At 48.5% G+C, this 16,354-nt stretch overlaps 1 protein-coding gene across 2 annotated transcripts in view; it reads right to left on the bottom strand.

Annotated features, from left to right (window-relative positions):
* LOC137436346 (fibulin-5) overlaps positions 1 to 16,354 on the bottom strand; it is a 158,577-nt gene that overhangs the window by 58,257 nt on the left and 83,966 nt on the right. For both annotated transcript variants that reach the window (XM_068130036.2, XM_068130038.2), the window contains 2 exons: positions 1,109 to 1,231; positions 687 to 813 (listed from right to left, as the gene is read on the bottom strand). In XM_068130036.2, the coding sequence (XP_067986137.2) occupies positions 687 to 813; positions 1,109 to 1,231 (250 nt within the window). The remainder of the gene's footprint in view (positions 1 to 686; positions 814 to 1,108; positions 1,232 to 16,354) is intronic.

Below are 16,354 nucleotides of genomic sequence, written 5' to 3'. Positions count from 1 at the left end.
CTTTTACAGTGCGACTCCACGAGGTGGTGGGAATCCTTGGCTCCACGAGGAGGACAAGAAGTGGTTAAAATGATGAACTAGTGCTTTTTACATGATACATCCTTCTGGTATCTGAAAAAGCTAGTGTACACCGTTTTTCACATCTTCGTCTGCGCAGTAAACCATGATCTGTATAGAATATGGAGACAAAGTGGTGTTATGATGTAACACTAGGTTTTTTTTGATTTTTTTTCTTAGGTGATCTAAGGCTTATGGACAGGCTTGGTATATATTACATGTGGACAATGATATTAGGAGACAATGGACAAATGAACATAGTACTTGGGGTTTGAACTTGGGATGCCAACATAATGAGGTATGTGCTAAGATGGGAGTGCCAAACGGTCTGATCCAATTCAGGTTTCATGAGAGCAGCACATTCTCCTTCCACAATAAAGAGGTGACATTGTGCAAACTTCTGCATTAAAAGGACAACTTTACAATGCGTTACAATTTAGTCAACTCGAAAGGAGTTGCTCGAGTCACAGTTTTTATGATATCCGTGTAGAGGCCCGAGTCCTGACCAACATGTCATCGGCCCTCAGGACGAGTCAAATTACAATTCATATTAAATGAAAGTCACCGGATCGAATGATGCAGCCTTGATTGTGGGTAATTTGTGATTCATGATGGATGCTAATGCTCACTCTTCGGAAGACTTCGTGTAAGGATCATCGCAGCGTAGGGTGTCGATACAGGTGTGCCTGCCATACAAGTTGAAGCACGTCTGCTCCTCTGTACAGTTGTGCACATTTTCTGCACACTCGTCCACATCTGCATCACGTTGGTGCACACACGTGAACAATTTCATCATACCAACATGACCCAACAGGTAGGTGCCGCATGCCAATGGCCAGTGTTTGGGTTTCGTTCAATTTCCTGAGATCTGTGTCGCTACAACCCAATGTTCATTAGCTACTTTCTCTCTTTGCTACACACCTTTATCCTCATTTCTTTCATGTGTCGTTCTTGTCCGATAGCCCCCACGCATCTTGCAATTCCGGGACCATTGCCCCATGGAAGGGGTATTTTTAAGAGTGCATCAGGAGGCACCAGGTTGTGAGCTCACCAACACAGCTGTGCCTGTTCCCGTGTAGCTGGTAACCAATGGGGCAGGTGCAGCGGAAACTGCCCTCTGTGTTGTGGCACTGAAACTGGCAACGGGAGCCAGGTAGGAGGCATTCATCCACATCTGGTACAAAAGGGCAGAAAAACAAGTTGGGGGAACAGAGTGAAGGACGGGGAATGGCAGAAATGTACACCCTCGCATTTCTGCAAAGGTGAACAATCAACAGGTTGATGAAAGACAGGGCCATGGTGGAATGAAATGAAGAAAGGTATGTCATGTGGAGTATTGTAACATGTCGAATTCCCTGCCGCATTACCTATGCTCTTGGAAAGATAATTCAAGGTTCCTACAGAGTGAACCAGTACAACCAAAAGAATGAGTGCAAACAAATAATGCGTGCAAACAAATAATGAGTGCAGACAAATAATGCATGCAAAGAAATAATGTGTGCAAACAAATAATGCGTGCAAACATATAATGCGTGCAAAGAAATAATGAGTGCAAAGAAATAATGAGTGCAAAGAAATAATGAGTGCTCTGTTGTTTCACTGATATTGTTGCGGTTTTGGAAAATCCCAGGGAGTTGCATCCAACACATAAAAGCCCTGGAGTTTATATATATCCGTAGTATTTTGTTTAGTGACATTACCTCTCCCCTCACATCAGTGGACAGGGAAATGCTCTGTGTTTGTGCAGCAGTTCCGTAGGTATCGATTTATGCCGAGATTGATATACTGGTATAGACTAGAGTCCCTGTATATAGAGAGTTGTGTCAACTCAAATTTGGACGCCATTTTGTGTCTAAGTGTGTCGGATTAGATATACATGTACATTCGCGATATGGGGTGATATATTCTAAACCTGCTAAAAAAAATTTTACTACACATATTTAGTCTTATTATTACATACAGGTGATATTTGTTTTGTCAAAAACTCAGCTATTGCCGTGAAAAAGAGCTGTGTGGTGATATTAAAAGTGGTATGGCAATGCATATTACAAGCCAACACTGCATATAAGAGCTAACATTATAAGTAAGACAAACCAATGCGGTCGTTCTCTGAATTTTAATAACTTTTAGAAAGGAGTGTGGGCATATCCAATATTTTTTAAAGGGTGCCGAGAGCAATTCCGGTGTAGGACTTCCAGCCGACATATAGTCTAACACACTTAAAACAAATTCTGTACGTGGTATTGCCATATTTCTATAGTGTACAACTTTAGTTTTATCGACATTTATATTCAATTTCCATTGTAATGATTTAACAAGCTGCTAGTCATCTTCTGTCTCTGACATAAGGAAAACGTCATCGGCATCTAGTAAGATTGAAACGTTCATTTATTACTATACCCTTGCCCAGAACTCTGATGGATATTGCCTGATCGATTAATATGTTTCATAGCTGGCGACTTAATTAACACTTAATTATCGACTGCGCCAAGCCGTAATTAAACAGAGAAAAAACTTTAAAAAATACCTGCAGTGTTCACGGTTCGTCGAGTCGAACAGATATGGAAAAGCACAGATAAGACGTCGTATTCACCATAACTTGTTTAATTTCACCAGGAACACGATGAGGCCAACACAGTAAACATTCAGTACAAAACTTGGTTCATACATTCAGTACAGAACATGATTCATACATTCAGACCGTAAGAAAACTCTGCCCGTAATACAACACTCTGACCAGACCAACACTTCATCCCACTGCGTTCACTCCTCACAAGTGAAACTCATCACTACTCCGTTCACTCCTCACAAGTGAAACTCATCACTACTCCGTTCACTCCTCACAAGTGAGCATCCCCCTCACAAGACGCATGAGCACTGTACAAAGCAAACAATAACTCGTCAAATTTTGGACGTATGGATGGCTGCACAACCCGCAAAAAAATTGAGCAGGTCCCCCCCTAAAATTGCTTTTATGATTGCCGATTAGGCTAAAGATTTTAAACCAAAAAAATAACTTGCCTCGGAATAAGTTTTGAATGGACGGACAGACAACTGAAAACAAAACGGACCATGGGTTTCCCATCCCTATAAAATCAAAATTAATTCCCTCTGAAAAAGTACAGTGACATTGTCCGCAGACTACCCAACCACAGACCAGGCAATGTCACTGTACCGGGACATTTCATCAATCAATGACAATATGCGGTCCGCTAGGACTACCCGAAAAAAAATTGAGCAGGGTTCTTCCCATGGAAATGCATTTTTGGTCAGCTCCTTGAAGATTATAAACAAACACAAATCACTTCCCTTTAAAAGGGTTTTCAACGGACAGACAACCAAAAAAAAACCGAGCAGATAGAATTGCTTTTGAACATCGATCATCAAGCGGCGTGGGCCTACCTGGCAGAGTCTCGAGGAGTCAATCGCTTTCCAGCTCTTTCGTCTGACTTTCGCTTCCCAAATTTGTCTTCTGACTTTATCACTTGGAAATCTATACATCTTATATTTCCCAGATTGGTTTGAACAACCAAAAGCAGAACAACCAGTCATTTTGTTTGGCAATAAACAACATTCCCGTACCAAGCTGACGTTCACGCACGGTGAAGTTAGACACAAAATGGCGCCACGAAATCACGTGACCAGAAATCTCGGGTCAGCGCATGGCGCAACTCTCTTTATACAGGGACTCTAGTATAGACCGGTATGTCGGTATTTAAAACAAAAAAAAAAATTTAAGCAGGTTCCAAAAATACATAATGAACCATTACTTATTCGTCCATGATGTACACATCGTTGACATGTGTAATTCCTGGCATACACCATGCACTCGATCTTTACAAATTATGGCAATCGTACGATAGAGAGTTTGCTGAAAAAGAGTGAAGAGGGTTCAGTTTTGTGCTTTGCTTATTATACTTACAGGATACTTTTTAAAGACAAGAGTCGATGACTATTAACTTCATTAATCATAGGCAGGTGAGTGATCGGTTAGTAAATACTAGCAGAGTACCTGCCCTACGGGCGATCTTGTTCCAAGCGTGCAACACATTTTTCTGCCATCGGATATTTTCTGCTGACACAACGACTTTGACTTGGATTTCTTGCTGATTTCCTTTGGTAATATTGAAATTGCTGATTTTTGTTAAACTTAGGTGTCCTATGTTTTTGAGGCATCTCAGTTTTCCAGAAAAACAAACAAACATCAAACGTCACCCGAGATAACAATACCCACAATCAACCCACACCCCCCTCTTTCCCCTCCCCTCCACCATCCCCTCACAACCCCCCATCAAGCATCACTCGAACTAACAATACCCACGACCCCAAACTCCTCCCCCCTTCACCATCCCCTATCAACCGTCACCCCAGCTAACAAGACCCATGCCCCCAACGCCCTCCCCCCCAATCTCCCACCACCATCCCCTATCAACCATCACCCTAACGTAACCTTAACAATACCTGTGACCCCAACCCCCTCCCCCGCCCATCTCCCTCCACCATCCCCTCACAATCCCACGTCAACCGTCACCCAAGCTAACAATACCCACAACGAACCCACACCCCGCTTTTTCCCCTCCCCTGCACCATCCCCTCACAACCCCCCATCAGGCATCACTCTACCTAACAATACCCACGACCCCAACCTCCTCCCCCCTTCACCATCCCCTATCAACCGTCACCCTAGCTATCAAGACCCACGCCCCCAACCCCCTCACCCCTCCACGTCCGTCCACCATCCACTCACAGTCCCCCGTCAACTGTCACCCTAGCTAGCAATACCCATAACAACCCCACTACACCTTCACCCCACAATCCCCCTTCACCATCCCCTCACAATCCCCTGTCAACCTAGATAACGATACCCATGACCACCCCACACCCCTTACCCCACTCCACCATCTCCTCACAATCCCCCATCAACCGTCACCCGAGCTAACAATACCCACGCCCCCAACCCCCTCACCCCCCCCCCATCTCCCTCCACCATCCCCTCACAATCCCACGTCAACAGTCACCCTAGCTAACAATACCCCACGACAACCGAACACGCCCCCCTCCCCTTCATCCTCCACAATCAGTATCGGAATCTAAGCTTGCAATGCGTCGTTTCTCTATGTACCATCATCGGCAGGTGGTGAGTTCACAATGTGACGTCACTGGCAATCGCAAAAATCGACAGTCTCGGGTTTTTTCGGCACTTTGTGATTGGCAAAAAAAAAAAATTCCCTTCAAATTAGACTGTGATGAATGATTGCCAAATGTTTTTCAGACAAATAAATTGCGTTTGGGTTCCCCTTTAAGGGTCTTGATGGTCTTTTGGGTCTTCAGGGTCTTTTGGGTCTTCAGGGTATTTTGAGTCTTTGGGGTCCATTGGGTCTTTTCAGTATTTTAGGTCTTCGGGGTCTTTTAGGTATTTTGTGTCTTTAAGGGTCTTTGGAGTATTTTGGGTCTTCAGGGTCTTTTGGGTCCTCTGGGTCTTCGGGGTATTTTGGGTCTTTGGGGTCCATTGCGTCTTTTCAGTCTTTTAGGGCTTTGGGATCTTATAGGTATTTAGGGTCTTTTCGTTTCTCTGGGTCCTCGGGGTCTTTTGGGGTATTTAGGGTCCATGGGTTATTTCGGGTCCTCGTGGTCTTTTGGGTCATCTGGGTGTTGAGTGAGGGGCGGAGGGATGATCTTTTGGGTCCTCTGGGTACTTTAGGTTAAGTATTTCAGGTTACATTTGTGGGTAGAGTCAGGTCAGCTGTCCAAACAATGGGTGAAGAGCGGACATACATTACAAACACTTGCTCCATATCTATAGATTATTATAGCTCAGAAAAAGCTAGCTCAGTGCCCGATATTGGCACACGACATGCACAGTATTCATATCTATCAGTAATCGGTACATATCCCCTCCCTAGCGAGCAACAGCTATTGTTTATCTCACTCACACAATGAGGTCATGTACAGTATTCATATTGTAGTGAAAATGTATCAAAGTTGAACCCAGGTGTGATGCTCACTTAAACCGCTGAGGGGCGTCTATAAGACCTCGGACGTCCGCGACTCGGGGCCACTCCTGCGACATTATACTATGACATGTAGACTTGAATGGTACGTACCTGCACATATTCTAGGCTTGCTTGCATTGACTAATATTATCGATCCTTCCTATATGATGCCAAGATCCTGATATATATGTTGGAACCCATCTGTGGATCGGTCCCATTGGCCGATGGGTCTGACCCGTTTGCGGATCCGCAGATGGGTCGCCCGACCCATCTGTGGATGCACGAGAAATGACAATGCAGACCCATCGGCCGATGGGTCTGCGCCATCTGCGGATGTGTTGTTCACCTTGAAGGAATGTGTATGCATCAATGGTGGATGAGTATGTTTATTTGAACCTAAAAATAAGCAATTGATGTCATAAATGTTTATAAAGCAGTACGTGACATGTGGTTTGTCGATAACCGTTTGACATCAATTGCTTATTTTTAGGTTCAAATAAACATACTCATCCACCATTTATGCATACACATTCCTTTGGATTCGGGCTCGGAGCTGACACATTGGCTCAAGACACTGGATAATCAGTTCAAAGCCCAGGACGCCGTTGTCACTGATGAAACAAAACTGGACGTGCTGCAGACTAAAGTACGCCATAACGTCTACAGGGGCATCGAACAGTGTACGACGTACAATGCCGCTGTGGCAGAGCTAAAACGAATTTACATTAAGAAACGGAGTGTGGTGTATTCCAGGCATCTGCTCACAACGCGGAGTCAACAGCCCGCTGAGACGATAGATCACTTCGCCCAAGAGCTGCGACGTCTACTTGCAGACAGTACTCCCGAGGTACGCAATCATGAGCAAGTCCAAGATGATCTTGTCCGAGATTCTTTTGTCTCTGGGATCAGCTCGTCAACTATCAGAACCAGACTTTTGGAAACAGCAGACCTGACATTCACGGAAGCTCTACGGCTGGCACACGTATACGATGAGGCCCGGGAGCAATCTCACGCCTATGATCACACAAGTGTCATTGCAGGGACTTCTCAACTCACGTGACCGGAGAGAGCTACCGCCGAGGACTCGACCACACTAGCGGAACCCCTGGCCGCTCCCGAGGAGGACCCGGATTCCGGCTTGGCGGCAGCTGCGGCGGCTAGACCAAAGCCTGTATGAAACGCTACGTGTTACTTCTGCGGGAATCGACAACATCCCAGGTCTGCGTGTCCGGCTCGGGAAGCGATATGCCATTTGTGTTCGACAAAAGGACATTTTGCAAAGGTTTGCCGAAAGGCTGCGCGGGGCACACGAACTCGCGCGACCTTGAATGGGCTTATCGCCGTGCCAACAGGCCGAGCACGAAGCGGGGCGCCTCACCCGGCTTTGATGAGTGGCGCTCTTCCTCGTGGGCCCCTGGCTGCACGCTCGACCTTGGTGAGATACATCGGGCCGCCAAAACAAGTGGCGCTAGCATGACCGAACGCGGAGCGACCGTCCTTGGCTGGTATCCGAACGTCTCATGATGGCTTTCAGACTCATCGCGCGACTCTAGCGCCATCCAAAGGCTGCTCGTACGAACTACAAGCTCTTGCTTCAGCACATGAAACTACAGTTGGCTTCGACCCTTCTCGCGTGACACGAGCGCCATCCGATGGCTGCTCGTACGAACTACAAGCTCCTGCTTTGGCATGGCAAACTATGCGCTTGGCATGAGCGCCCTCCGGAGGCTGCTCGAATGGCCAGAAAACTGTAGCCGGCGTTGGATCTACACGCGAGGCACGATCATCTCGCTCGGATGGCTCAATACCTGCCAGTCCACCCGGCCTTGCTCAGGCTATTATTCCACTTATGCTCGAAGGCATTTTTGCACGGGCTTTAATCGATACGGGGTCCACAGATAGTTCTATTGATCATCGACTGGTGCGTAAACATGGATGGCCGGTCCTTGGGACAACACGACGGATCTTTATGGCCTCCCAAGGGCGTAGGCTCAGCACAAAAGGGGAATGTCGATTGAAGCTTGTGATAAAGGGACGCATGTTTCCAGATGTACATCTCATGGTCTTACCTGCTTCATGTGCTGATATTCTGTTAGGACATGATTTTATTAAGCGACATGGATGTTTGGAAATGGAATTTGGTGGGACTGACACGCTTGCTGTGTGTGCACTCGCAGGAATGGAAATTGAGCCTCTTTCGCTGTTCCCCAACATGACCACGGACTGCACACCCATAGCGGTAAATTCACGGCGCGACTCACGGGCAGACGCCCAATTCATTACGGAAGAAACGGCCCAGCTCTTAAAGGAAGGTATCATAGAACCTAGCCGGTCGCCGTGGCGGGCCCAGGTCTTAGTGGTGCGAAGTGAAGCGCATTGCAAACGAATGATAATCGACTATTCACAGACGATTAATCGCTTTACACAGCTGGATGCCTACCCCCTACCGGGGATGGACGCACTGGTTCGACAGGTGGCCCAGTACTCAATCTATAGCACGCTCGATCTGCGTAGTTCGTATCATCAGATCCCCATCTCCGGGGCCGATTGCATCTATACCGCTTTTGAATCAGGTCAACGGTTATACCAGTTCACCCGACTAACTTTTGGGGTGACGAACGGGGTCGCCTGTTTTCAGAGGGCTATGGACGACCTCATTGCTAAGGAGAACTTGACAGATGTCTTTGTATATCTGGACAATCTTACGGCTTGTGGGCATGACCAGGGGCATCACGATGCTAATCTGAAGCGCTTCCTCGAGGTCGCGCAGCGGTATCGGCTAACCATGAATGAGGCTAAGTGTCGTTACTCCATGCGCACGATAGATCTTCTGGGGTACACCATGACCCACGGCTCTGTTGCTCCAGATAAGGAGCGTCTGCGACCTTTGCTCGATATGGCCCCGCCCTGCGATCGAGCTTCGCTGAAGCGTGCTCTCTGGCTGTTCGCCCATTATTCTAAGTGGGTGCAAAATTTATCCACGAAACTCCGCCCACTTGTGGCCTGCGACGTGTTTCCCCTGAGCCCAGCCGCCTTGGCTGCATTTAGGGGCCTCAAGTCCGACATCGCTGGCGCCGCTGTGGTGACGATCGACGAGAGCAAATCTTTCATCTTAGAAAGTGATGCCTCGGATCATGCGATAGCGGCGACTCTCTCCCAGGGGGTGGAGGGGCGCCCTGTGGCTTTCTTTTCACGGACTCTCACCTCCGCTGAGCGGAGGCATTCGTCTGTCGAAAAGGAAGCGTACACGATCGTCGAGTCGATTCGGCGATGGCGTCCGTACTTGCTTGGGCGATGCTTCCAAATCATCATGGACCAACAAAGCGTGGCATTTATGTATGACACCTTACATGCTCAACGCATTAAGAATGAGAAAATCACTCGCTGGCGTATCGAACTCGCCAACTTCTGCTACACCATCAAATATCGCCCAGGGAAGGATAGCCTGGTCGCCGACGCCTTATCGAGGCCGGCTACGTGCACGGGTCTCATAACTTTGGAGGGTCTGCGCGCTTTGCACGACACTATGTGTCATCCTGGGGTGACGCGTTTCACTCATTTTGTGCATCGTGGTAATCTGCCGTACTCGGTTGAGGACATCCGCCGGGTCTGCCGCGACTGCGCTGTATGTGCGGAACTCAAACCGCATTTTTACAACCCTCCCATGGGGAAGCTGGTCAGGGCTTCGAGACCGTGGGAGAGATTGGCGATGGATTTCAAAGGACCGCTGCCGGTGTCGAATAACTCTCGCTATCTGCTCACTATCATTGATGAGTACTCGCGATTCCCTTTCGCTTACACATGCGCAGATATGACGGCTGCCACAGTCATACGGTGCCTGCAGAATTTGTTTTCTATGTTTGGGTATCCGGCCTACGTGCGTACAGATCGGGGAGCGGTGTTCCTGTCCCAGGAAGTGAGGTGCTTCTTGCTCCAAAATAATGTCGCTTTGAGTTACACCACTCCGTACAGACCACAGGCGAATGGGCAGGTCGAACGCTTCAATGGGATCATATGGAGGGCCATCATGCTAAGCCTCAGGACCCTCGGCCGGGGCCGAGATAAATGGGCTTGGTCGCTACCCGCGGCGCTGAACTCGATCAGGGCTCTACTATGTACGGCCACCAACCAGACTCCTCACGAAAGACTGTTCCACCACCCTAGAAGCTCGGGTAGTATCCGATCTTTACCCAGTTGGCTTGCTGAGCCGGGGCCGGCCTATCTCAAACGTGCGGTTCGTACGAGCAAGTACGATCCCTTAGTGGATAAGGTGCAGGTACTCCAGGCTAATCCCGAGCATGCTCGTGTGATGACGGCAGATGGACGTGAGTCCACTGTCTCTGTACGCCATCTCGCCCCTTGTGGGGTCATCGACCCTTATAGGGATATCGACGAACTGATCTACGAGTCTATGGACTCTCCCGAAGCTCCCCCTATGGAGCATCTGCCATCCCTCCTTTCGCCAGATACACCCCTGCCTGAAGGCACTGAGGTGCCCCCTCCGACACCTGCCTCCAGCGGCTACTCCGATGCAGGGGACTCTGGGCTTGGGGATGTCGTACCCGGTAGTTTCCGGACCCGTGCTGGCAGGGTAATTCGCCGCCGTGACCGCTACGGATGGACCGACTGACATGGATTGACATCACCGATCAATTAATGCTGACGCACGCTTGCTTCCTGCCTAGCGGCAGTGTAGTTCTAACGGCGGGGAGAATGTAGTGAAAATGTATCAAAGTTGAACCCAGGTGTGATGCTCACTTAAACCGCTGAGAGGCGTCTATAAGACCTCGGACGTCCGCGACTGGGGGCCACTCCTGCGACATTATACTATGACATGTAGACTTGAATGGTACGTACCCGCACATATTCTAGGCTTGGTTGTATTGACTAATATTATCGATCCTTCCTATATGATGCCAAGATCCTGACATATATTGCATGATTGTATTTTACAGGATGATGCCAGAGATCTGATTTTTTTTTTTTTTTTTTTTTTTTTTTTGTTTGTTTGTATACAAGATCGAGGCTCGTGAAAGAGCGAACATTAATCACACAGAAAGACAAACCGACACATAAAACATATAACATAGGGAGCGGTAGACAAGATGGGGAGAGAGGGGGAAGGACACAAACACAACATTTGAGAGCAGGGACCGAGAGACATGGAGACATCGAGAGATCTGAGAGAGGGCGAGGGCTTTGGGGGGGGGGGGGCGCGTGGGAAGGGGGCAGTGGGAGAGGTATAAAACATATGGACACTGCCAGGACTTCCAGGAAAGAAGTTGGAATTTCAAACAAGGTGGATCTGGGGTGAATTAGCGGGGGTAGAAAAGATCAAGGTTTTGGATGGGGGAAGATAAGAGATGGTGGTGAACAGCTGTTTTAAAGACCTGGAGGGAGGAGTGGGATTGAAGGGAGTGAGGGAGTTTGTTCCAGAGGCGGGAGAAAAGAGGAATGAAAGAGTGAAGGTGAGCGGAGAGCCGAGATTTCGGCAGTTTAACCATCAGAGGGTTGCTGGCAGATCTTGTGCGACCTGTAGGAATATTTGGGGGACAGAGCACAGAGAGAGCTGGGGGAGCAAGGCCGGAGAGGAGTCGGTAGAAGACAGAAAGACCACCTACCTGCCTGCGGTGAGTGAGTGAAAGGCCCTCAGAGATAGCTTCATCGCGGGAGATTCCAATAATTCTGAAAGCTTTGGTTTCAACAGCGTGAAGCCGAGCTAGGTGTGAGGCAGGAGCACCGGCCCATAGGGGAGAACAGTATTCCATTGAGCTGCGGATGAAAGCCTTGTATGTGGTGAGGAGCTCAGGTGTGCCGAGGAAGGACTTCGCACGACGGAGGATGCCCAGTCGGCGACTGGCTTTGGAGGCCAGCTTGGAAATGTGGTTTTCCCAAGAAAGATCATGGCAGATAGTGAGACCCAAAATCTTGAGCGACAGAACTTCTTGGAGAGGATTGTTGAGAAAGTAGATGGGAGGGTTGTCCAGTCGATCTTTTCGGAGAGACATAGTAAGAGTGTGAGATTTGTCAGGATTGAAAGACATGTTCCACTTGTTTGACCAGTCTGTGATTTTGTCCAGGTCTTCAGAGAGTGAGGAGGCAGCAGACTGCCGATCTGAGGGAAGAGGAATGGAGCGGCAGAGAGTGGAGTCATCAGCAAAGAGATAGAGAGGATTTTCGAGAGAGTCAGAGAGATCATTGATGAAGACCAGAAAAAGCACGGGGCCCAGAACACTGCCTTGGGGAACTCCAGCCTGAACAGGAAGAGGAGATGAGAGAAACCCATTCAGGGCCACACGTTGACGACGACTAGAGAGGAAGTCCGCCAGCCATGCGTGGAGATTTCCATGGATACCAAAGGAGGAGAGTTTGGTGAGCAGAGCGGGGTGCCAGACCGTGTCGAAGGCACGTGATATGTCGAGGGAGACAGCTCTAATTTCCTGTTTGGCATTGAGGACCTCCATCCATTGTTGAGACAGCAGAAGCAGCATGTCCAGAGTAGAGTGACCTGGTCTGAAACCAAATTGATGATCAGAGATCAAGCCATTGGAGAAGAGGAAAGATTTCATATCAGAAGCAATGATGGATTCCATGACTTTGCTGATAATTGGGAGAAGGCTGATTGGTCTGTAGTTGCTAGGATCTGTTTTTGCACCTTTTTTGTGCAAAGCGGTGATGTTGGCTGATTTCCAAGCAGATGGCAGTTGACCTTGAGCAAAAGAGAGGGTGAAGAGAACAGAGAGAGGGTGAGATAGAGCAGCAGAGCAGGATTTTAGGACCCGTGGGCTGATGCCGTCGGGTCCAGTTGCAGAATCAGAGTCGAGGGTTGACAGAAACTTTTCCACCTTGTCAGGAGGAAAGGACACGGAGTCCAGGAGCAGCAGGGTACGACTGGGTATGGTGGGTACAGAGAGGGATGGGTTTGGGACACAAGATTTAGAGGCAAACACAGAGTTGAGGCATTCAGCTTTTTCACGTGCGGAGTCAGCTGTGTAGCCGTTTGAGGTAAGGGAGGGGATGGAGGGGGAACAAACACCAGAAACGGATTTGACCAGACGCCACCAGGATTTGGAAGAGGGAGACAGATAAGAGAGTTCCATCTTGAGAACGGAGAGATATTGTTTCCTGGCTCTCCTGAGGGTGGACACACACTTGTTTCGGGCTTTGTGAAAGGAAATGAGATTTCCTTCCGTTGGATTTGCTTTCCAGGAGACGAAGGCAAGTTGTTTCTGGGCAACAGCCTCACCACAAGATTCCGTGTACCATGGACGGGAGGAAGGGTATGACAACTGAAGACGAGATGGGATAAATCTGTGCATGAGAGAGAGCAATTTACTTTGGAAGAATTCCCAGGATGAGTTGATGTCAGAGGTGGTAGAGATGGGAGACCAGTCCAGATGATTGATGGCTGCTTGAAGACCGTGCCAGTTGGCCTGAGTGAAATGTTATTGTTATTAAACCTACCTATGGGACAAAGTTGTGGACCTGATTGATTTTCACAACACATATCTATCAGTAATCGGTACATATCCCCTCCCTAGCGAGCAGCAGCTATTGTTTATCTCACTCACACAGTGACGACATGCACAGTATTCATATCGATCAGTAATCGGTACATATCCCATCCCTAGCGAGCAGCAGCTATTGTTTATCTCACTCACACGATGACGTCATGTGCAGTATCGATATCTATCAGTAATCGGTACATATCCCCCCCCTAGCGAGCAGCAGCTATTTTTTTTTTTTTTTTTTTGTATACAAGATCGAGGCTCGTGAAAGAGCGAACACTAATCACACAGAAAGACAAACAGACACACAAAACAAATAACATCGGGAGCGGTAGACATAATGGGGAGAGAGGGGGAAGGACACAAACACAACATTTGAGAGCAGGGACCGAGAGACATGGAGACATCGAGAGAACTGTGGGAGGGAGAGGGCTTTGGGGGGAGGCATGGGAAGGGGGGGGGGGGGTGGGAGAGGTATAAAACATATGGACACTGCCAAGACTTCCAGGAAAGAAGTTGGAATTTCAAACAAGGTGGATTTGGGGTGAATTAGTGGGGGTAGAAAAGATCAAGGTTTTGGATGGGGGAAGATAAGAGATGGTGGTGAACAGCTGTTTTGAAGACCTGGAGGGAGGAGTGTGATTGAAGTGAGTGTGGGAGTTTGTTCCAGAGGCGGGAGAAAAGAGGAATGAAAGAGTGAAGGTGAGCAGAGAGCCGAGATTTCGGCAGTTTAACCATCAGAGGGTGCCTGGCAGATATTGTGCGACCTGTAGGAATATTTTGGGGACAGAGCACAGAGAGAGCTGGGGGAGCAAGGCCGGAGAGGAGTCGGTAGAAGACAGAAAGACCACCTACCTGCCTGCGGTGAGTGAGTGAAAGGCCCTCAGAGATAGCTTCATCGCGGGAGATTCCAATGATTCTGAAAGCTTTGGATTCAACAGCGTGAAGCCGAGCCAGGTGTGAGGCAGGAGCACCAGCCCATAGGGGAGAACAGTATTCCATTGAGCTGCGGATGAAAGCCTTGTATGTGGTGAGGAGCTCAGGTGTGCCTAGGAAGGACTTCGCACGACGGAGGATGCCCAGTCGGCGACTGGCTTTGGAGGCCAGCTTGGAAATGTGGTTTTCCCAAGAAAGATCATGGCAGATGGTGAGACCCAAAAGCTTGAGCGACAGAACTTCTTGGAGAGGATTGTTGAGAAAGTAGATGGGAGGGTTGTCCAGTCGATCTTTTCGGAGAGACATAGTAAGAGTGTGAGATTTGTCAGGATTGAAAGACATGTTCCACATGTTTGACCAGTCTGTGATTTTGTGCAGGTCTTCAGAGAGTGAGGAGGCTGCAGACTGCCGATCTGAGGGAAGAAGAATGGAGCGGCAGAGAGTGGAGTCATCAGCAAAGAGATACAGAGGATTTTGCAGAGAGTCGGAGAGATCATTGATAAAGACCAGAAAAAGCACAGGGCCCAGCACACTGCCTTGGGGAACTCCAGCCTGAACGGGAAGGGGAGATGAGAGAAATCCATTCAGGGCCACACGTTGACTACGACCAGAGAGGAAGTCCGCAAGCCATGCATGGAGATTTCCATGGATACCATAGGAGGAGAGTTTGGTGAGCAGAGCTGGGTGCCAGACCGTATCGAAGGCACGTGATATGTCAAGGGAGACAGCTCTGATTTCCTGTTTGGCATTGAGGACCTCCATCCATTGTTGAGACAGCAGAAGCAGCATGTCCAGAGTAGAGTGACCTGGTCTGAAACCAAATTGATGATCAGAGATCAAGCCATTGGAGAAGAGGAAAGATTTCATATCCGAAGCAATGATGGATTCCATGACTTTGCTGATAATTGGGAGCAGGCTAATTGGTCTGTAGTTGCAAGGATCTGTTTTTGCACCTTTTTTGTGTAAAGCGGTAATGTTTGCTGATTTCCAGGATGCTGCCGGATGACCTTGAGCAAAGGATAGGGTGAAAAGAACAGAGAGAGGGTGAGGTAGAGCGGCAGAGCAGGATTTTAGGACCCGTGGGCTGATGCCATCTGGTCCAGTTGCAGAATCAGAGTCGAGGTTTGACAAAAACTCCTCCACCTTGTCAGGAGAGAAGGTCACAGAGTCCAGGAGCAGTTTGGTTCGACTGGGAAAGGTGGGAACAGAGAGAGATGGGTTTGGGACTAAGGATTTTGAGGCAAACACAGAGTTGAGGCATTCGGCTTTGTCACGTGCGATGTCAACTGTGTGGTCATTTGAGGTAAGGGAGGGGATGGAGGGGGAACAAACACCAGAAACGGATTTGACCAGACGCCACCAGGATTTGGAGGAAGGAGACAGGTTTGAGAGTTCATTCTTGAGTGAGGAGAGATAGTGCTTCCTGGCACTCCTGAGGGTAGACACACACTTGTTCCGAGCTTGGTGGAAGGAACTGAGATTTCCTTCAGTTGGATTAGCCTTCCAAGAGGCAAAGGCAAGTTGTTTCAGGGCAACTGCCTCACCACAAGATTCAGTGTACCATGGACGGGAGGAAGGGTAAGACAACTGAAGGCGAGATGGGATAAATCTGTGCATGAGAGAGATCAGTTTGCTTTGGAAGAATTCCCAGGAAGAATTGATGTCAGAGGCAGTGGAGATGGGAGACCAATCCAGACGATTGATGGCTGCTTGAAGACCGTCCCAGTCGGCCTGAGTGAAATGCCAGACTCGTCGACGCTGAGGAGGCTCTCTGAGAATGGCCAGAGAGATGTCCACTTTGACAAGCACATGATCAGAAGAACCGAAGCTATTGTTTATCTCACTCACATGATGACGTCA

Source organism: Myxine glutinosa, chromosome 11, assembly GCF_964187855.1.
Source record: "Myxine glutinosa chromosome 11, kmMyxGlut1.1, whole genome shotgun sequence".
Lineage (NCBI taxonomy): Eukaryota > Metazoa > Chordata > Myxini > Myxiniformes > Myxinidae > Myxine > Myxine glutinosa.
This window is presented reverse-complemented; position numbering and strand designations above follow the sequence as displayed.